General features: G+C 40.0%; 3 protein-coding genes and 1 long non-coding RNA gene across 4 annotated transcripts; 3 read left to right on the plus strand and 1 right to left on the minus strand.

Annotated features, from left to right (window-relative positions):
* Positions 1–1849: 1849 nt before the first annotated feature.
* Positions 1850–4579, minus strand: LOC116257503 (flavonoid 3'-monooxygenase CYP75B137-like). Its single transcript, XM_031634328.2, has 2 exons — positions 3612–4579; positions 1850–2786 (listed from the first exon to the last, which is right to left on the minus strand). The coding sequence occupies exons 1-2, from the start codon at positions 4506–4508 to the stop codon at positions 2145–2147; spliced, it is 1539 nt and encodes a 512-aa protein (XP_031490188.1). The 5' UTR covers positions 4509–4579; the 3' UTR covers positions 1850–2144.
* Positions 4580–7200: 2621 nt separating this feature from the next.
* Positions 7201–11384, plus strand: LOC126410250 (uncharacterized). The gene is made up of 3 exons (XR_007573896.1): positions 7201–7640; positions 10293–11111; positions 11216–11384. It is a non-coding gene; the product is annotated as an uncharacterized LOC126410250 (long non-coding RNA).
* Positions 11385–15569: 4185 nt separating this feature from the next.
* Positions 15570–16681, plus strand: LOC116257505 (pentatricopeptide repeat-containing protein At3g56550-like). Its single transcript, XM_031634330.2, has 2 exons — positions 15570–15967; positions 16069–16681. The coding sequence occupies exons 1-2, from the start codon at positions 15570–15572 to the stop codon at positions 16445–16447; spliced, it is 777 nt and encodes a 258-aa protein (XP_031490190.1). The 3' UTR covers positions 16448–16681.
* LOC116257506 (pentatricopeptide repeat-containing protein At2g42920, chloroplastic-like) lies at positions 16476–17389 on the plus strand. Its single transcript, XM_031634331.2, has 2 exons — positions 16476–16757; positions 16836–17389. The coding sequence occupies exons 1-2, from the start codon at positions 16476–16478 to the stop codon at positions 17076–17078; spliced, it is 525 nt and encodes a 174-aa protein (XP_031490191.1). The 3' UTR covers positions 17079–17389.
* The last annotated feature ends 4692 nt before the right edge of the window (positions 17390–22081 follow it).

Here is a 22081-nt window from a genome sequence, read left to right on the forward strand (position 1 = left end):
GCTACTAATTAAAGAACACATGATATTTTGATAGTTTATGATAGAGAGATTGGTCATATACGCACATTAGTTTGACTTAGCTTTTGCCAACTCAATGATAAAGAATACAAATATTATGTAGTTTGCATTGGCATTGAACAATACATAAATTTTCTCTGATTATATAAATATGTTTTGCTGATGGTCAAAAAACATTCTGAAAATCTCTCTTTAATATATATATATATATATATATATATATATATATAGAGAGAGAGAGAGAGTAACCAGACCCATTAATTTATGTTAAAAAATATTTTAACTAAAATATAAGCACTCTAATCTATTTGTCAGGACTATTTTAATATAAAATATACTTTTATTCGAGTCGCTTTTATGAAAAAAGTGTATTTTTCTACCGTCCACGATAAAACATCAGCAAAACCAACAGTAACGTTTTGCATATGTTTGTTGATGTTTTTCTTCCATCAATAAAAACCTTTTTTTTTTTGTAGTGAGTGCATAGCCGTGATAGAAACCTCATCAACTAAATTCTGATGCCTACACTATTCTCTCCATATATAATTTGATGAAGGAGGAAACTAAGTATACTGTTTCGCTAAATTTTATGAGTGGGTGCGGTAGCCTAGCATTTGAACATCTTTCCTTGAATATAATATTTCCTTGTAAAAGTTTTGTTACATAAACCATGGCCAGAGTGGGCACTAGCCACAGTGGTGGAGTTTGAAATTTCTAACTAAGGGCCACGAATTTTTGGAATTTTAAACTTTAAGTGATGCTTATATATAAATAAGTAAAAAATAATAATAAGGTAGTGTATGCAATTGCCTATACCAACCTACACGTGCCTCCACCACCAATTAGCCACAAGGTTTTATAATTACCTTGAGAAGAGTTGACTAAGTCTCGACACAAGTGTGGTTTTCTAGTGTAATAATTAAGTTCAAAAAAATTTTGGACATAAGTCTTTTTTAGCACATTCCTTGTATTTAGTTGAAACAAATTTAACTTATATTTAGTTGGAACAAATTTAGGTGATGCCGCCGGCGTGCGACCTTTCAGTGGTTTGATTCTCAAGGGTGCTTGCCCCTTTCACTTAAAGCGTCGACACCTGGTCGGGCTACCGGCACGTACTCAGTATTCTGCTCGACTTGGGCATAGCCCCGGAAAAAAGGGCACCGTACTGGCTCCGATCAATTATCAGGTCGGCCCGGGTGGGCCTGATAAGTCTGGTGGGTCCGATAATATCTTTTTAATATATATTTTATTAATTTTATATATAATTATAATATTTTTTATTAATTTTTTTTATTTAATCGAGCAAGATTTGGGTGTTAGGCCAACCCGAGTCCGATTTTTTACCGGTTCAGGCCAGCTCAGCCTGATGCCTCGACCTACTTCCAATCCAAACCTACCCGGAGTAGTCCCCTATGTGTATTGATAAAAAAAAAAATGAAGATATATAATAATGAACAAAAGGGTACATGACGTTTGCACCCCAACTGAGACGTAGTCTCCCTTCCTAATGGTTTCTACCAATGATTGGATTTTAGTGGCGTGTTGGAAATTATGTCAGTAAACCTTCACTTCCTTAGGATCAGTTAAGATAGGATACTTCCGGCTTGGCGAAGATAAGATGTATTCTGACGTGACTTCTTCTTTGACACATTAGAAAAAGTTGATTAATTTATCATTCTTGTTATCTTTTTTTATAAAATTTGCTTCAAATATTTGAGCACATATATTTATTTTTATTTTTTAATGTCAGAAGCGGCCATGTCCCCTTCCAACCTAACATTATCATTTAGTACTTTGAAATTAATAGCACTTAACAAGAACAAGCTCTGAGTTTAAAATGATGGAAAATAGAAGTAGGTGTACACACACCTACATTATTATATATAGATATACATACACACACTCATAGAACACACTCATAGAAGGAGAAGGTTTCTCCAATAGCCTTGGACATATCTCGGCCTCTTATACATGCAGCTAAATGGACGGCCTGAGATTTCGGCTGGAATAGAGAGAGAGGTGGTGCGGTCTAGCCAAACATAGTCCCATGAGTCTGAAGTCCAGACTTTACATAGTCTTATATATCTAAACATGTCTATAGCTCAAAAACAGACCATGCGTGTGAGCTAAGTAAGGTAAGCGCTTGAAGCAAGCCTGGGTTTAGGGTGGATCTTGAGGGGCATGGCCCTCTGCAAAGTGATTCCATAAGACTCATCCATATTTAATGCCTCTGAAAGCTGACCTGCCGGCAGCTCCCATTCGAACCCATGGACCAAGGTCGCGGTGATCAGCTGCACCGACCTTATGCCCATGCTCATGCCCGGGCAAATTCTTCGGCCTGCCCCGAAAGGTATCACTTCAAAGTCATTCCCCCTTACGTCTATGTGCTCATACTTGGATCCAGGCATGAACCTCTCTGGCTGGAATTCCAATGGATAGGTCCATATGCTCGGGTCCCGGCTGATAGCCCAGACATTGATCAAGAGGTGCGCACCCTTGGGGATGTGGTAGCCGGCTACCTCGCAGCTTTCACTGGCAATGCGCGGGATTGAGAGAGGCGTCGATGGGTGGAGGCGGAATGTCTCCTTGACAATAGCCTGCAGATACGTCAGATTTGGTATGTCTGATTCATTGACCAGCCGGTCCCGGCCAACAACAGAATCGAGTTCGGCCTGAACTTTCTTTTGGATTTGGGGGTGCTTGATCAGCTCGGCAATTGCCCATTCCACGGTGCTTGTTGAAGTGTCCGTACCAGCTGTGAACATATCCTGCATTTGCAATTGCCTTGTAATTAGTGATGACTAATAGAGCAAGGTTTGGTGAGTGCCATAACCATGGCAGGTGAAAAGACAAATAATTTGCTTATTTCTTGCTTGTGTACTCTTGCATGATTTCATGAATTTAAATGAAACATGTAGTTATCTAACCTTTCAAAATTGCTACTTATTCCAAAACACCCTTCAGTCAAGAATTAATGAAAGCAATTACACATATATATATAAACGATTAAATGAAACTAATTATATATATATATATATATATATATATATATATATATATATATATATATATATATATATATATATATATATATATATATATAGAGAGAGAGAGAGAGAGAGAGAGAGAGAGAGAGGAATAAGCCATGTTGCTAAAATTTTGTAATTACATTTTCAAAATTTTAGTTAGTGATCTAGCAACCTCTCCGCGACCAGTTGCATTAGAGAGAGAATGAGTGGAAATAGTGTTGTATTTTTCAATTTTTATGTAAAAAGTTATTTTTGTAGAGTACTATCCTACTTTTAAAATCCTTGATTAAGCGTTGAAAGATTACTGTAAAAATGATGGAGAAAGTCAAAAAATGTACATAGCTTTGTAAAAGAATTTATAAATACCTGTCTCACTTCTTTCTTTTCTGATTCATATTTGTTGTGCGAGGTGTGCATGCAACTCGATTTAAGAAAGGCCACCTCGGGACAATTCATGTAATGCATATTTGCAGCGTATAGATGCATGCAAGCAGTTGGATATTAAGAAAAACCACAATTCATATGAATCGAAGGAGAAGGAGAGAAAAAGAGAGAGAGAGAGACGGTTAGCAAGGCTTTGATGTCAATATCCGTCAGCTTGCCATTGAGACCATCAAGACCGACGGGATCATCCTTCAGCCGCAGCAGCACGCTGAGAAAGTCGCCCTGCAATCCAACGCTAGAAGAGCACGCATGGTCATCTATAATCCTCTGCATGAAGCCGTCGTGCCTCCGGTAGTAGTCCTTCATCTTCTTGGCCACACCCATGAGGTCCATCCACTCCAGCGAAGGCACAAAGTCCCCTATGTTGAACACCCCCAACAGCTGCATCCCCTCCACAACCATCTCCTTGTACTCTCTGGCGTCCTCCCCATCCTCGAACACCCTTCTCCCTATCAGCACCATCCCCAGCGCGTTCGCGATGCAGCAGTGCACTGCCTCCCCCACAGCGACGATCTCCCCCACCCCGCCTGCCCGCGCCAATGACGCCGCCAGGATCCCCACCTCTTTCTCCCTAACGAGCCGGAAGTCGTCGAGCGCCTTGTTAGAGAACAGGTGGACGGCGCAGATCTTCCGCAGGCTCCGCCACTTAGGCCCGTACTCCGCCCACACGATGTCATTTGAGTCATACGCCATGTGCTTCGCCACGGCGTTCCGCGGCCGCGACAGGAAATTGGTGTCGTTGTGCTTCAAGAACTCGCGTGCCGCCGACGCCGAGCACGCGGCGACTACCGTGGTGGTGCCGAGGCGGAGGGAGAGGATGGGGCCGTAGCGCTTAGCGAGCTCCGCGATGGAGTGGTGGGGCATCGCACCGAGGGCCGGCAGGCTGCCGATCAGTGGCCAGCCGCTGGGGCCCGGTGGCAGTCGGCTGTTCTGCCGCCGGAAGTACCAGATCACTGCCCATAGGGCAGCAAGGAGCACGATGAGATGGATAGGACTGGCGATTAAGTCGCCTATCATGATCGAAAATCGGATGAGTCAGGATCTCCAGGCTTGTCATGGACGACTGAAGATAGCTGCAAGTAATTCGAGAAACTTTTATAGATTATGGTCAGCAGAAATGTCGTTCTTTTCTCAATATATCACAAACTTACCACTCGACCGTTTGCAGTTGTCATCCGTGAGTCAAACCTTATCTATCTAATCCAATTTTCTACTTTGTCAGTTGATTGCCTAGAGAGGGAGAAAGATTATAAAACAATTTATTGTTCTAGACTGACGAATTTATTCTTCAAGATTGACAATATTATATATATATATATATATACACGATCAGATTATTGTATATTCTTTTAAAACTGCATAGATGTCCATATATAGGTCTTTATATATTTCTAGATACATACTTGAGTAATCTATTGGCAATGACAATCCGGGTTGACTATAGCTAATCAGTTCCTTCTTCAACATAGACATATTCATATACCTTCAGGTTACAACATGACCTTTGCACATAACTATTATATATACATACATGATTGCCAAACTTAATAGAGCAATGACCCAAACAAAAATGACATGGAGTCTAAATCAGCAACCTTCTAGCTTTTTTTCTCTCACTTCATGGCTGAGATAATAAAAGAATAACTCATTTATCACCAACTCAAACTTTAGCAAGAAAATGAGAGTATTTCATTCTCTCTCCAATCTTTTTGCTATAGGAACCTTCCCCACTACGATAGCAGTAGAATGAGGCTAAATTGTTACCCACCCCTGTTTAATGTTACATTGACTTTTTCTAGTAGTCCTAACATTGTACTCGACCACTTCTCTAAATATAATTACAGATTTAATACTTAGTCTGATTGGTCACAACATTTTATGTTGATAAAAGTAAACAAAAATATCTATTCATATATATCTAATTGCATCCTTTTGAAATTACAAGGGTTTATACATAGAAATTTTCCCTCACATGTTATTGTGATGTAACATGCAAAAAGATTATTGGTCACTTTGATGTTTATTGGTCACTTTGATTAACCATATATTTTTTGTTGATTTTGCTTTGAAGATACTTTGCAGCAATAGGAACGTAAATGAAAAAAGTAAGACTGACGAGATGGTGAAAGTCCTTTCATTGGTTGGCCTTTTTAGGGTATCCCCTCCGCCCAGCTGCCCAAGAACATAGAAAAACAGACTGAAAATAATTGTTTGAGGGACTAATATAATGTAGGACTAACAAAACCAATAATAATTTATACAGGCTGGTAATCACGCGCGGTATATGATTTTTTGAGAACACATGATATCTTGATAGTTTATGATAGAGATTGGTCATATCCGCACATTAATTTGACTTAGCTTTTGCCAACTCAATGATAAAGAATACAAATATTCTATAATTTGCATTGGCATTGAACAATACATAAATTTTTCTGATTATCTAAATATGTTTTGCTGATGGTCAAAAAGATTTTGAAAATCTCTTTCTTACTATATATATATATATATATAAAAGGATTTCTCTTCAGTAGTCCCCATATCTCGGGCTTCTCATACATGCAGCCAAATTGACAGCGAAAGGTTTTACCTGGGATAGAGAGAGGGTAGTACAGCTTTGCCAAACATAAGCCCATAAACCTGAAGCCCAGACTTTGCATTATCCATAACTAAACATCTTGTTTACAGCTCAAAACCAGACCAAGTCTGTGAGCTAAACAAGGTAAGCCCTTGGGGCAAGCCTGAGCGTAGGCTGGACCTTCAGTGGCACGGCCCTCTGCAAAGCGAGCGTAGGCTGGACCTTCAGTGGCCGGCATCTGGCATCCGAACCCATAGATCAGCTGGCGCAAATTCTCCAGGTCGTTCCCCCTTACATCTATGTGCTCGTACTTGGATCCGAGCATGAACCTTTCCAGCTAGAACTCTAGTGGATTGGTCCACACACTCGGGTCCCGGCTGATAGCCGAGACATTGACCAAGAGGCGGGCACCCTTGGGGATGTGGTACTCGGCAAGTTGGCAGCTTTTCCTGGCAAATGAGCGGGTGGGAGAGCGACGGGATGTGGCACCGGGCAAGTTGGCAGCTTTCCTTGGCAATGAGCGGGAGGGAGAGCAACATAGATGGGTGGAGGCGTAATGTCTCCTTAACAACCACCTGCGGTAGATATATCAGATTTGGTATGTCTGATTCCTTGACCAGCTGGTTTCAACTGATGACGGAATGCTATGTCAGATTTGGTACGTCTGATTCCTTGACCAGTTGGTTCCGGTTCCAGCTGACCAAGGAATCAAGTTTGGCTATGTTGGTATGTCTAATTCCTTGACCAGCCGGTCCGACAGCAGAATAGAGTTGGGCCTAAACTTTCTTTTGAATGTTGGGGTGTCCGATCACACTCGGTAATTATCCATTCTACCGTGCTTGTCAGTACCAGCTGTTTGTAATTAGGATGATGTACAGGAGCTAAGACAGAGCAAGGTTTGGTGAGACTGGTGAGACCGATAACCGTGGCAGGTGAAAAGTGCTTGTGTACTCTTCATGAAACATACTGTCATCTACCAATCTCTCCAAATTGTTAGCTACTTATTCCAAACCACCATTCAAGGATTAATGAAATCCATAAAGATCAAAATCATATATATATATATATATATATATATATATATATATATATATATATATAAAAAGAGAGAGAGAGACTGAACCATGACGATGACAGCCGACCTCAGCCGCTCGATCCCGTCCCATTGAGCGGCAGAGATCAGATCCCCTCTCAACAGTTACTCTGGCAACTCTTCATCGACATCGACCCCTCTCTCTCTCTCTCTCTCTCTCCTCCCCGCCCAGTGAGTCAGTGAGTGCGACACCCGGCGTCCAAAGACTTGCCGTCGCCGTCGAGTCCGAGCGTCGCCGCCGTCCTCCCTCACCGAGAGAGTACTCCTGCCTGCCCCACGGCAACGGCACCCGTCGACGGTTTCAGCTGCTGTCTCCCGCTCTATCTGTTCCTTGCAGGTGCCCGCACCAGAATCCGACGACGTCGCCGTTGCCGTCGTCACTGAGCTTGGCCGCCGTCGTCCCTCAACCACCGATATCCATCACCTTCCCCGCCGGTGCCCATTGTTGAAGGAGACATCCACAACCACAACCGCGCAGGTGAACCGCTTCTCCCTGTTCGTCTTCATTTTTCTTCCATCCCTCAAGTGTTGAACTTATGCGTCTTGTAACCTGTTATTATCTACAGCAACTACTGATATCCCATTTTCGTTCAAATTCATTTACATAATCTGCTGATGTGCATAATACTGTTGTCGAATAGTCCCAAGATTAAAAAGTCGTCAATGTTTGGAAGATATGAGGTCAACAAGCACATATAATCATCATAAACTATAGCCATACTATAAACCATGCCATGCACGTTGGTAAATATTAGCACCGACAGTTTGAAATTTTTAGTGATCTAACAACTTCCGGCGGGTTGCATTAAATTTTTAGTGATCTACCAACCTCCGGCCGTCCAGTTGCATTAAGGAAAAGAGAATGACTGGAAATAGTGTTGCATTTTTCAATTTTTTTTGTAGAAGGTTATTTTGTCAACAAAAGTAGTGTACTGTGTTGGGATTTCTCCATCTGGATAGTCCTGCGTCGATACGGGTCCATATCCGTTTCGGACCCTTAAGTATAAATACTTGTGTCTTGTGATGGTGTGAGATACATCAAGTTTTTACCGTCTGGGTAATCGGTCCCCTTAGCCATACGTAAATTGCCTGTCCCCATCACTGGGCTGCTATGGCTGAGGAGAGAAACCCATTGCCGCCGCCGCCACCGCCGCTACCTCCGCAGGGGAACGACTCTATGGGGACTGTAGCCGTTCTTCCCACAGCCGCCGACATTCAGTCGGCGGTCGCCTCTACAGGTTCTACTTCCGCCCTACATGAAACCACATTAATCATGAATGTTTGTTTTTCGATTTCTGTATTTTCGTTTGTGCGTTATCTAGATTTCTAGTAAAGCTCCAACAATGGGTTATGGGCCCACTCCATGCATCGCTGCGCGTTTCCCTTTGCATAATGTTTTTTCACGCAAAGGGAATAGGGCAGAAACGTGGTCACCGGCGTGCCTGTTCCTTCCTCTGTCGGAACAATAGGCGATGGAAGCGTTGGGCTTCTGTTGCAGTCGCAGGAAGAGGCAATGGACGTGGCTCTTGCCGGCGCCCACCCACTGCGTTGGGAATGAACAGAAAAGGGGAAACGGGCAGAGGGCATTAGGCTTGGATTGCTCGGAGCCCAGCGACGTCCGGCCTGCCGTCCTCAGGCGGCGGGAGTCGGGAGTCAGGACGGCTCCGGTTTCGTGCATCGTCCGTCCGTTTTCTATCGGGCGACAGGAATGAGGATCACTCGACGCCCTTCCCCTTCCGTTTTCTGTTTATTGCTTCAAAGACGAAAGGGGCGGGGCGTCCATGCCCATCAGCCATTGGGAATGGCCAGCGGTGTCGCCGGGTGCCGGACGGCGCCAGGCAACCGCCGGATCTGTCCCACCGCCGGTGGGACGGCCGTCTGGTGCATCTCCCGCCGCCCCCATCGCCTCTGCCGTTAGGCTAGGGCAGCAGTGGTGGGAGGCGGTTTCAGCCTTCCCCGAAACCGCTCGCGCGGTCGAGCGGGTGGGTCGGACCCGGGTCGGGTCATGCTAACCCGACCCGGATCCATAAAGATTATAAAAAAAAAAAAAAAAGAAAAAAAACTCGTTCCCGCCCGTTCTTCCACCCGCGTTTTAAGTTTCTGGATCGGGTCGTGTCCTATCGGACCCGACCCGTATCCATACGGACTGATTCTTTAAAACAGAACCGAAAGAAACCGATACGGTCCGTTTCAGGACCGGTTCAAGCTTTTGGGGACCTATTCGGACTGTTTTGAGACTGGTTCAGGCATTTTAGAACCCATTCAGATCTTTTCTGGACCGGTTCATTGATTTTCAGACCGGTTCATTCAGTTTTAGAACCGGTTTGGGCCTTTTTGAACCGATTCAGAGTCGTTTGAGACTGGTTCTTTCCCTTTTCAGACCGGTTCATCTAGTTTTCCACCGGTTCGGTCCATTTAAGACTGATACGGGACCGGTTCTAAGCTAGAGGAAGCTGGTACATGTGTTTGTATGCCCATTTAAGGTGTTTAATGGATTGGTTTGATCATTTTAGATCGATACAGGACCGATTCATTATGTTTTATGGAGCTTTAATGAATAATTTAGATAGCATTAAGTTGATTATGCAGAAATGATTCATGTGATTCGTGTATTTCATTTTAAATGTGTTATTCTGACATGTTATATTTTTGTATTATGTTTTTTGTTTAAGATTATGCTAAGGTTAAATTTTATTGCATGATCATAAAATTATGCGATAACGCTAATGTAAGGAGCCTATGATTAGTTAAATCATGTTATACCTCACCAAAGTGACTACGCATGATTTAAAGGCACATTAGTGTTTCATGTTGTGCTCATTCTCATTTGAAGTAACATAATTACCCAAAGGTAGTGTGTTATGTTCAGGAGAATAAGTAGAGTAAAATAGAAAAATAGATCATTACATAGTTGTGTCATTTTACACCCAAAGGTGTTATGCTTAACTATAGTTTGAATTTACATTTCCTAGTGTGCGTATTAGGTATATTACCAAAATAGTATCCTAATGACCCCGGGTATTTGTCTTGGAAATAGTAGACATAAAGAGCCTTTTATTTGGTTTACTGTTCCATATGGTTTGTCTTATATAATGCATGTCAACTTATGGATGTCTTTTATCGTCTGCAGTGCCTGGATCTACTTATTTTAATGGCTCAAATTATATCCCTTTACTTGATGATTCAAATTATGCTGAATGGAAAGAAAATGTTGTGTTTACGTTGGGGTATATGGATCTGGATATGGCTTTGAGGCGACCTGAGCCACCACCTCTTACACCAGAAAGTACACATAATGAAATAGTGTATTTTGACAAGTGGGAGCGTTATAACCGACTAAGCTTGTTGCTTTTGCAATCAAGGGTCGCTAAGAACATACGTGGTGCTATCCCACCTTGTAGATCGGTGAGAGAGTTCTTGGATGCAGTTGAGGCTCAGTTTGTTAGTTCTCATAAAGCCAGATCCAGTACCCTATTGTCAAAGTTAATATCTCTGAAATATCAATGAGGGGGTAACATTCGCCAGTATATGTTAGAGATGAGGAACATTGCTTCTCAATTGAATGACATGAAGTTGACTATTTCTGAATCATTCTTGGTATTCTTTACTTTGACCTCTTTACCAGCTGAATATACTCCTTTCAAGATCAGTTACAACACACATAATACTGAATGGACATTCAATGAATTGATGTCCAAGTGTGTTGAAGAGGAGGAAAGAATGAAGGGTGAGAAGTTGCAAAGTGCACATATGGTTTCTCACTTTGGGGCTGGTAAAGTTGGCATAAAGAAAAGTTCAATGAAAAGGAGTGCCAAGAAGAAGTCAACAGGACAAACTGCTTCTCAAACTGCGCAGACTAACTTAGCCCCTATAAAGTGTTTCTTTTGCAAGAAAAAGGGGCATAAGAAGTCAGACTGCATCAAGTACAAGAATTGGTTAGAGAAAAAAGGTAACATGTCATTTGTTTCACTTGAAAGTAATATGTTACATGTTCCTATTAATAGCTGGTGGATTGACTCTGGTGCTACTGTGCATATTGCCAATAATTTACAGGACTTTCTGAGCAAAAGGGAACCAACACTACATGAGAGGAGCATTTTCTCAGGAAACAAAATGCGCTCACATGTGAAGGCTGTAGAAGAATGCCAGATTAGGCTTGATACTGGCTTTGTTTTGGATCTTCATGATGTTTTCTTTGTTCCATCATATAGTAGAAACTTAATTTCTGTATCAAGACTGGACAAATTTGATTTCTGTTTAAAGTTTGAAAACTCAAAGATGTTGATTTATAAAGATCTTGTTGAAATTGGTTCTGCTATTTTGTGTGATAGTTTATACAAGTTGAATGTGAAGATCCAATCTCCTGAATCGTTGGTTTCTAGTCATAATATAATTGGCAATAAGTGTAGTACCATAAAGGATGATTCATACATGCTATGGCACCGCCGTTTGGGTCATATCTTTGAAAAGAGAATAAGGAGACTCCTAAATGAAGGGATCTTACGATCTCTTGATTTTACAGATAACGACATATGTGTAGATTGCATAAAGGCAAAGCAAACTAACATATATAAAGAAGGTGCCGAGCGATGTACTGAAAAGTTAGGACTTATTCACACAGACGTTTGTGGACTTTTCCCTCCTTGTTACACAGGCGAAAAGTATTTTGTCACCTTTATAGATGACTATTCTTGGTATTTGTATCTCTACTTAATCTTTGAAAAATCCGATGTGTGTCAAGTTTTCAAAGACTATAAGAAAGAAGTAGAGAAACAAACCGGTGAGGTTATCAAGATAGTCAGATCTGATAGAGGTGGTGAATATTATGGTAGGTTCACTGAGATGGGACAAAGGGAGAGACCATTAGCGCGATTTCTAAAGGAAGAAGGCATTGTGCCTCAATACACTATGCCAGGCAGCGCCTACCAAAATGGTATTGCTGAAAGAAAAAATCGTACGCTTAAAGAAATTGTTCGAGCTATGTTAAATTACTCTACTCTCCCTCTAAGTTTGTGGGGTGAAGCTCTCAGAACAGCAGTGCATATCCAGAATAGGGTTCCTACTAAGGCTGTTCCCACAACTCCTTACGAGTTATGGACAGGTAGGAAACCTTCTCTTTCTTATATGCACAAATGGGGATGTCCTGCTGAAGCTAAATTGTATAACCCCTACATAAAAGCCTTTGATCCTAGAACAACCAGTGGTTTCTTTATTGGTTATCCAAAAAGATCGATAGGCTATAGGTTTTATTGTCCATCTCATACACCACATATTGTGGAAACAGATAAGGCTAAGTTCCTGGAAGATGGCTCATTTGGGTTAGATGCATTACAAAACCTCAATTTTAAGGAAATACAGGATACTGAAAGTAGACCTGATAAAGAAAATATAAATGTGTATAATTATGTTGTCTCCCACGATGACATGAATGCAAATCATACAGGCAATGCATCAGATCCAGATAAATTAAGTGTAGATCATACTTATGAACACGAACAGGATGTGGACATACAAATTGAAAATGATCAATTACCTGTTCGTAGATCTACAAGGGCCAGGAGATCTGCCATATCATCAGACTATGTGGTATACCTACAAGAGCCTAGTGATTTCATAGATGTTGATGATGATCCTTTCACATTCATTGAAGCCGTTGAAAGCAAACAATATAGGCACTGGATTAATGCCATGAAAGAAGAGCTTGACTCTATGGCTAAAAACCAGACATGAAGCCTTGTGTCGTTGCCTGAAGAAGTAAAGCCCGTAGGGTGTAAATGGGTCTATAAGACCAAGAGAGACTGTAAAGGCAACATAGAGAGATACAAGGCAAGATTGGTTGCTAAAGGATTCACACAAATGGAGGGCATTGACTATAATGAGACATATTCACCTGTCTCTGCTAAAGAGTCAATAAGGATTGTCCTTGCACTTGTAGCTCATTTTGACTTAGAGCTACATCAGATGGATGTGAAAACGGCTTTCTTGAATGGTGATTTGGATGAAGAGGTATATATGGATCAACCTCAAGGGTTTTCTGAGAGTGGTAAAGATCATTTGGTTTGCAAACTTAATAAAGCGATTTATGGACTTAAACAGGCCTCACGTCAATGGTACATTAAGTTTTCCGAAGTCATTACGACTTTTGGGTTTACAGAAAACATCATTGATCGATGTGTGTATCTTAAGACATGTGGGAGTAAGTTCATAATTTTGACTTTATATGTGGATGACATTTTGCTTACTTCAAATGATCTTCAATTGCTAACATAAACCAAACATTTTCTCGCATCTCATTTTGAGATGAAGGACATGGGTGAGGCTTCATTTGTTCTTGGCATTGAGATTAGTCGAGACATATCTAAATGTGTTTTAAGTCTCTCCCAATCAGCATACATCAATAAAGTTCTTAAAAGATATGAGATGGAGAATTGTTCTCCTACTTCGGCACTCATAGCTAAAGGGGATAAATTGAGCCTAAATGATTGTCCAAAGGACGAATTTGAAAAGGCACAAATGATCAACATTCCATATGCATCTGCGATTGGTAGCTTGCAGTATGCACCGATTTGTATTAGGCCTGACATTTCCTTTGCTGTTGGCATGCTTGGTAGATTTCAGTCTAATCCAGGCATGGCACATTGGAAGGCCGTAAAGAGAGTCATGCGATACTTGCAAGGGACAAAAGATTACATGTTGACATATCGCAAGGTGGACCATTTAGAAGTGATTGGCTATTCTGATGCCGATCTTGGAGGATGTACCGATAGTAGAAAGTCTACTACTGGTTTTGTTTTCCTTTTATCGGGAGGTGCCATCTCATGGGGGAGCAAAAAGCAGACTGTGACTGCTGCTCACACCATGGAAGCAGAATTCATTGCATTATATGAGACTACATCACAGGCAATTTGGATAAAGAACTTCATTTCACAGCTCAAGATAGTGGAATCCATTGATAGACCACTTAAGGTTCACTTTGATAATGAAGCTGCAGTGTCTTTTTCCAACAACAACAAAAGTACTACTTCTTGTAAGCATATGGAACTTAAGTATTTTGTTGTTAAGAAAAGGACAGAGAATCAACTAGTGTGTATTCAACACATTGGGACTACAAATATGGTTGCAGATCCTCTTACTAAAGCGCTAGCATCTGGTATGTTCTTTGAACATGTTAAGAGGATGGGTTTGTGTAGTTCAATGTAAACACACTATTATGCAAACATTTATAAATGTGATCACATACAGTTTGTTGATTCTCATTAAGTTTGTTGTCTATTTATTTTGTATTCTCATTTGTTTGTTGAGAAGCTTTGTAAGACAACAAGGTGGGACCTTGGAATATATTTTAAGGCTAATCCATTCATTTTGTTTACCCTTGATATCGACTTGGACTAGTGGGAGATTGTTGGGATTTCCCTATCTGGATAGTCCTGCGTCGATACGGGTCCATATCTGTTTCGGACCCTTAAGTATAAATACTTGTGTCTTGTGATGGTGTGAGATACATCAAGTTTTTACCGTCTGGGTAATCGGTCCCCTTAACCATACGTAAATTGCCTGTCCCCATCACTGGGCTGCTATGGCTGAGGAGAGAAACCCATTGCCGCCGCCGCCGCCGCTACCTCCGCAGGGGAACGACTCTATAGGGACTGTAGCCGTTCTTCCCACAGCCGCCGACATTCAGTCGGCGGTCGCCTCTACAGGTTCTACTTCCGCCCTACATGAAACCATATGAATCATGAATGTTTATTTTTCGATTTCTGTATTTTCGTTGTGCGCTATCTAGATTTCTAGTAAAGCTCCAACATACTGCCCTACTTTTAAAACCCTTGATTAAGCGTTGAACGAAAATAAAGAACTTGCGTTTACTGTAAAAATGAAAGCTAAAGCCTTTCCAAAAGGATTTAATACCAAGCATCACGTATTTAAAAATGGAGAAAAAGTTAATTCCAAGCCGCTGGTAGTTGTCAACAAAACCAATAAGTTTATTCTAAAAACTTTAATGCGTGAATTTGAATCTTTTGGAATTATAATAAAGAAAGGTCATAAGCTGGTTAAATGCACGCCAACGACCAAAATGCTTTCCATAAAGTGAAAAACAAAGGCAACTATTAAAAAGGATAAAAAGCAATCATAAAGATATTTAAAAGCCTAAAATGTATATATCTTTATAACAGAATTTTAAAATACCTTTGTCTAAAAGGGAGAGGATGGAGCCGTAGCGCTTAGCGACATCAGCGATGGAGTGGTGGGGCATCGCGCCGAGGAACGGAAGGTTGCCGATCAGGATCAGAGGCAGAAGTTGGACCAGGTGGCGGTCGGCTGTTTTGCCTCGTAAGTACGAGATCTCCTCCATACGGCAGCAAGAAGCACGATCAGATGGATAGGAGTGGCGATTAAATCACCTATCATGATCGAAAATTGGAAGGGTCAAGGACTCCTGCTTGTTCATAATTTTGGTTCAGAAAACCTTTATAGATTAAGAGGTCTTACCACAAGACACGGAGAACAGGAGTTCCAAGCTAACCCTGAGAACAGACAGGACAGAAATTCATCTCCCCAGCCCCGACCCCAACCCCAACCCGAAGCCCTCGACCTCTGCCCCCATCTCCTTCTCCTCCACCTCCGCCTCCATCTCCCCTGCCTTTCTCCTTTGCCCCCATTTTTTTGTCCCCTACCAGAGCAGGATCTCGGCGATCGCATCGCCTGCAAGAACGTGGCTGTGTCGTCCTCCTCCACTCCGTCGTCTTCGGTTCCGATCTGTTCTCCCGACCCTCCTCCGCTCCTACGTCTCCCCTTCTTCCCTAGGTTCTGGTCCCCCCCCCTTCATCTTTTCTCTTGCTCTAGGTTCCTTTCTCGTCTTGCCTCACGTTCTTTCGCCATCGTTTTCTGTTTCTATCGCTTTTTAGGGAAGGACAGAGAAATAATCGTCATACTGAAGCTATTGACGCTAGTTTACAAATTGATGGCGAGATGTTGCGTAACTTCTATGTTTGTGCTGAACTCATCCACATGTACGGTGGTCTGGGCTGCATAGACTCTGCTCGCCAAGTATTTGACGAAATGTCTGAAAGAAACGAGGTGGTTTGGTCTTTGATGATTTCCAAATACATCCATAATGGATATGATGGGGAGGCTATGAGTTTGTTTTCTCGGATGCGATATGAGGAATTCTCTTTTAATTCATTCATCATGGTCAGCCTGATTGGATCTTCAGCTCGCCTTATCGATTTGAGTCTTGGTTCTTGCATCCATGGTTGCGTTATAAAAAAGTGGTTTGGCAGGTGATTCTTTCGTAAGGACCTCTTTGGTGGACATGTATGTGAAATGTGGATGTATTAATGGCTCTCATCGAGCTCTTGGGGAAGTTCTTGAACCTAATATAGCTACATGGAATTCCATTATCTCTGGGTCAGTGAATCGTTGCTTGTTTGGTGATGTTGTGCGATTGTTTAAGGAAGTCCAATTGTTGGATTTGAGACCTAATTTAGTGACAATGTTGAGTCTGATCTCTGCTTGTGCTGGGCTGGGGTCAGAAAAACTGTGTAGATGCATTCATAGCTTTACTGTTAAACTCAGAATTGATGCACACCTTAAAGTAGGTAATGCACTCTTGAAAATGTATTCGAGCATTGGAGCCATTGATGATGCATCTAAGCTATTCAACATAATGCAGGTGAAAGATGTGATCAGTTGGACCACAATGATCAACATGTATGGTTCTGCTGGTTGTCCTGTTAATGCTCTGCAGTTCTTCTGGCAGATGAGAAGTGCAAATGTTGAACCCGACATTTTTTTAAGATGTCATTCAAACACGCCCTCACGCTTTTCCGCCACCGAAAGTACCAGACCACCGCCCATAGGGCAGCAAGGAGCGCGACGAGATGGAGAGGACCGGCGATTAAATTGCCTATCATGATCGAAAATCGGAAGGCCCAGGATCTCCAGGCTTGTGATGGACTGCTGCAGATAGCTGCAAAGTTTGGTCTGGAAACTTTTATAGATTAAGGTTAGCAGAAATGACGTTTTTTTCTCAATATATTACGAACTTACCACCTCAGGATTTCCTTTTGTCTACTTAGACAATGGATTGTCTAGATATACATATATAATGAGAGAGAGAAAGAGGGAGAGAGAGGGGGAATAATTTATTGCTTATATTAATACTTGTGAATCTTATTCAAGATTGGCCAGAGAGTACAGTAGAGAGAAGGGAAAGGGATATATATAAAATGAATGATAAAGTGTGAAAGCTAATATAATCAAAATCAAAGATGTTAAGTGTATTATTGAAAACAATTTTAAATATTTTCCTTTCATTTCAGCTAAACAAGCATAACTTGTGACATGTTCTTTTATTTCCTTTCCTTTTTCATCCAAACAGTCTTTTGTAATAGTTTCTTTTTGTTCATTTCTTTTTCTTTATTTTTCATTCATTTCTTTCCTTTTCCTTTACATTTATTAAAATCATTTCATTTCCCTCTATTCAAGCATAGCCTGATAGCATGGGCGGACAATTCTCATGGCACTACTCATTGGGAATGCAGATGGTTGATACACAACGCTTTATATTGATATATGTGGCCGCTTCTCATCCGTCTCGAAGTAACCCTAAACCTTGGGGCTGGAGAAAAGAAAGAGAGCTTAGGCCATTTCCGGGTATCTCTCACTTGCCACAAAGAACACAAAAGAAACAGGCTGATATTCAATGTTCAATGAACCCATTTGGCCCAGGACTAACAAAACTAATAATCGTTTGTACAAGGCTGTTGATCACACAGTGTATATGAATTGGTTTTACTACTTTAAGTTCCTGCCACTAACTAAGCAACACGTGATAGTTTAATAGTGTAGGATCGAGAGATTGGTCATAGCTGCACGTCAGTTTGGCTTACCTTCTGCCAACTCTTTGATAAAGAATTCAAATATTCCACAATTAGCATTGGTAATGAACAATACACATGCATTATGAATATCTTTTGCTGATGGAAAGAAAAAATTTCCTAAAAGCTATATATATATATATACCGAGAGAGAGAGTAAGTGGTAGATCCCAGACAATTAGATCAGGGAGAAAAACCAGACCCTTTAAATTTTTATTAAAAATAATTTAAACAAAATAGAAACATCATGATACATTTATAAAAACTATTTTAATGTAAAACATGCTTTGATTCAAGTCTCTTTTATGAGAAACGTGGATCTTTCTGCCATGAAAATGTTGATGTTATGGGAGCCATTCATTTTTTCACTTATTATAAAAACACCAATGAACTCCAAAAAATGACCAACTTAACAAATATTTTGCATCAATTCATTCTTAAGATCATACCGATAAGGTTAGGTTATAAGAAAAACACTTTAATTATCACATTTACGCCATCTGGGTTTCATCCATGACTTAATGGTGTCTAAACTACGAATTATATATATATATATATATATATATATATATATATATATATTGCATTAACATACATCCTTATAAGCTAATTATATAAATGTTAGTGGTCACTTTCTGTTACCTGCCTAAGAGAAACTTTAATTTTCTGCTAAAAAAGCTTAAAATAATTGTTCAAAAAAATGTAAGAAAATTAAAACGATCAACTGATGGGGCCATTGTATACGTAATCCATTAATCTCAAAATGATAACACAGGGCAATATGATATCTGCAGCCCTATTAGAAGATTGCAGTAGATTTAAATATTGCAGACTGCTCTTAATATGTGATTCTATCACCGACCCTAATTTCTAATTGGCCACATTCAAGTGTATTATTGGTTCTGCATGCATAATTTCTCACTATATAAAATTAATTCCGTTATAAATGTGGTCGTACCAAAATAGAAAAATAATTTTCTGTCCTTATCTTGAGTTGGTTTGGCCCAAATAAAAATTGTGATTCATTGAACCCAACGAGCTGCACAAGGAGAAGACTGCTCTGGACATGATGGTTGGGTAAACAGGACCCTTCCTATGCCACTATTATGGTGATATTACTAAGAATTGCTTTTGACAGCTGCATTTGACATTTATTATAAAATGCCGACCTCTTTATCTCTATCTAAAGCACTATAATCTCTCTCTCTCTCAGGATTTACACCAGGACACACACATAAACACACACACACATATATATATATATATATATATTCCTTCACATTTATCTCGTTATTCTTAGCTTGGAATCAACAGAATGGCTAAGTACTTCCTCCTTTTCTTCATTACCTCTCTACCTTGCTATCTGCATCTGCCACCACTACGGTGACTTAATTTGGCCAGCTTCCTGTTAGAGTCGAAGCTTGACCCTTACTTTTGCCATTCTAGGGTGTTGTCCTAATCCATGTGTTTGAAAGGGGTGCTTATCCCTTGTATTTTCTATTATAAGTTGGTAAAACTTCCTATGTGGCTGTGGACGTAGGAGAACTTTGGTCTCCAAACCAGTAGATGTTTGTGTGTGTTTTCTTCGTTTTCTTCTTCTTCATCTTTTCTTGATATCAATCGGTTATTTTTCTATCTGTAATGGGTGCCCTTTGTTTATATGTAAATTTTTTTCCAAAATCTTTCATGCTGACTGTAGAAATGAAATAAAATACTTGTACTCGCTTTGGTTTTATTGTGCGGGATTTTGAGAGACGGGACTCAACCTGTCAGTACCAGGTTTGACCTTTTCTAGCTCTTTTACCAGGGATAATCAGACTAAGGATTAAACTAAAATGTTCATCCAAAACCTAAGAAAGCAAATGTATCCTTATAAACAATGAGAAGTTAATCTTGATATCTGTTTATGTTTGGATCATCATAGATCAATGCAAATCGAGATCATATATGTAAAATGATGTATGGAAAACTAAGTCATGTAGACCTGGAGTTTAGTCTCTACTAGGATTGAGGTGGAGGACATGGACATAGTTGGAAGATTGAATCTGAACCTAAAAATTGAGATCATGATTTGAGATATTCTTATTCTAAATTGAAATTGGAGATGTCATGAAGATACAAAATATCATATTGTATTAGGAGATCCAAGACCCAAAGTTTGAAACCCAAAATCTGATATCCAAAATCCTTAATCTAAGGTTTATGATCCAAAATTCAAATATCCATGATCTGAAATTTATGATTCAAGACTCTATGTGAAATTTGATTCAAAATCCAAACTCTAAAATCCAAGATCCAAAATCGAAGATGTGAGATCCATAATCAAAGATCTAAAATCTAATACTTGAGATCCAAAATCCAATACTTGAGATCCAAATCTAAGCAGGTAGACTCAGGTTAATGTCATTTTTGAGATCAAGAAAGGGTTTATGATTTGAATCCAATACTTGGAATTGAATTTCAAGAACAAAATGGGCTAGGTGTAAGGCCTGTCAAAATCACTGGGTTCAATCTTGCCTACACTGGGTTTGAACATATTTGGGAGGAGTTTGACTGTAAATGTGTTCATTAGTCAAACCTTGTGATATATGATATATATTTTGTTCATTTCATATGAATGAGTATTTAATGACATTGGACTTGACCTAGGCTAAGAGACTGGGTTTATAAGCACTAGGCTCTACGACCTGTTTGAGCTAAGTATTAGAGAATTGAGCTGATGCCTACAAAGCCTAGGGCTTTTAAAATCATTTAAAGAAGTTTAATTTTACAAATATTTCAAAAAACTATTATTTTAAAATGGTTCTTGATGAGGACCAAACTAGATTCAGGTTTTCATACACATGGGCTGATGCACACATGGTATGTTACTAGGCTGACCCAGTCTAGTTTGAGATCATGGGTGCAAGGAGGTTTAGTGCATATTAAAACATAGGTGCAATACATGCATAAAGAATATACAAAAGAAAACTACATTCTACATGCATGCTTTAAGTAAAACTAAGTAAACAAAAGTAAAGAATTCAAAAGAAATTGACAAAAACGAGAGGGGCATATCTGACCACTATGCCTACCCTAACGACATTAAAATAAATTTAGTCCAAAAAATAAACATGTTAAACTACAACATTACTAAAACAACTAAGAAAAATAAACTAAGCTAGATATGGAGAAGGCAAAAAGGAAACCAAACTAAACTTGCTTAAAAAGTAAAATCTAAACAAAACATGCTTAAAAAGCAAAATATAAAACTAAACATGCACGCGCGCGCACACACACACACACACACACACATATAACTAACTTGTAAATAAAAAAAGAAAAAAGAAAAAAAGAATAAATTACCTGAAATTGGTGCCCTGGCTGTGCCTGCACCCATGACCCCCACACTAAGTCTAGTTGGGTCTGGGTTGAGTGCTAATACAATCCGAGCTACGACTTAGACCAAGACTATAAAAAATTTTACTTGTTTTGAGCTACCAACCCTATTTATAAAAGAGAGAAGGGCCAAACCCCCTTGGGATTTTCGAAACACTCCAAACCGTATGTTAAAAGTATATATTCAACTGTATTTTGCCCATTGCGCGATTTCGTCTGGACTAAAAATTCAATTCCGTAAAAAGCCACTCGTGCACAGAGAAGCGCTCTTCGATTCTTGAGAAAGTATTTGGATTGACATTAAGCATGAAGAACGAACAAAGTGAGAATACGAAAAGGAGAAAATACACTTTTAAACTTCATTATAAAACTTGATACACATTAGAGAAATGTTCATTCCAGCCATATACGGATATGGATTTCGATTCTGTATGCACTAGAGCGCTTAGCAAAAAATTTTGTAAGTTTCAAGTGCTTACATGTGAATTAACATTAAGAGTGGAGTGAGAAAACCATGATGTATTTTTTGAGATATAACATGCATTAGGTTCACATGTAGATTATGCATTTGGGTTGATGCTGAGGCTCAAATCTAGATCCATATCCAAGGAAAGATAGATATAGATATGGTATTACAATTTGGACTATGATTCAATAGACA

This window comes from Nymphaea colorata, chromosome 7, assembly GCF_008831285.2.
Source record: "Nymphaea colorata isolate Beijing-Zhang1983 chromosome 7, ASM883128v2, whole genome shotgun sequence".
Lineage (NCBI taxonomy): Eukaryota > Viridiplantae > Streptophyta > Magnoliopsida > Nymphaeales > Nymphaeaceae > Nymphaea > Nymphaea colorata.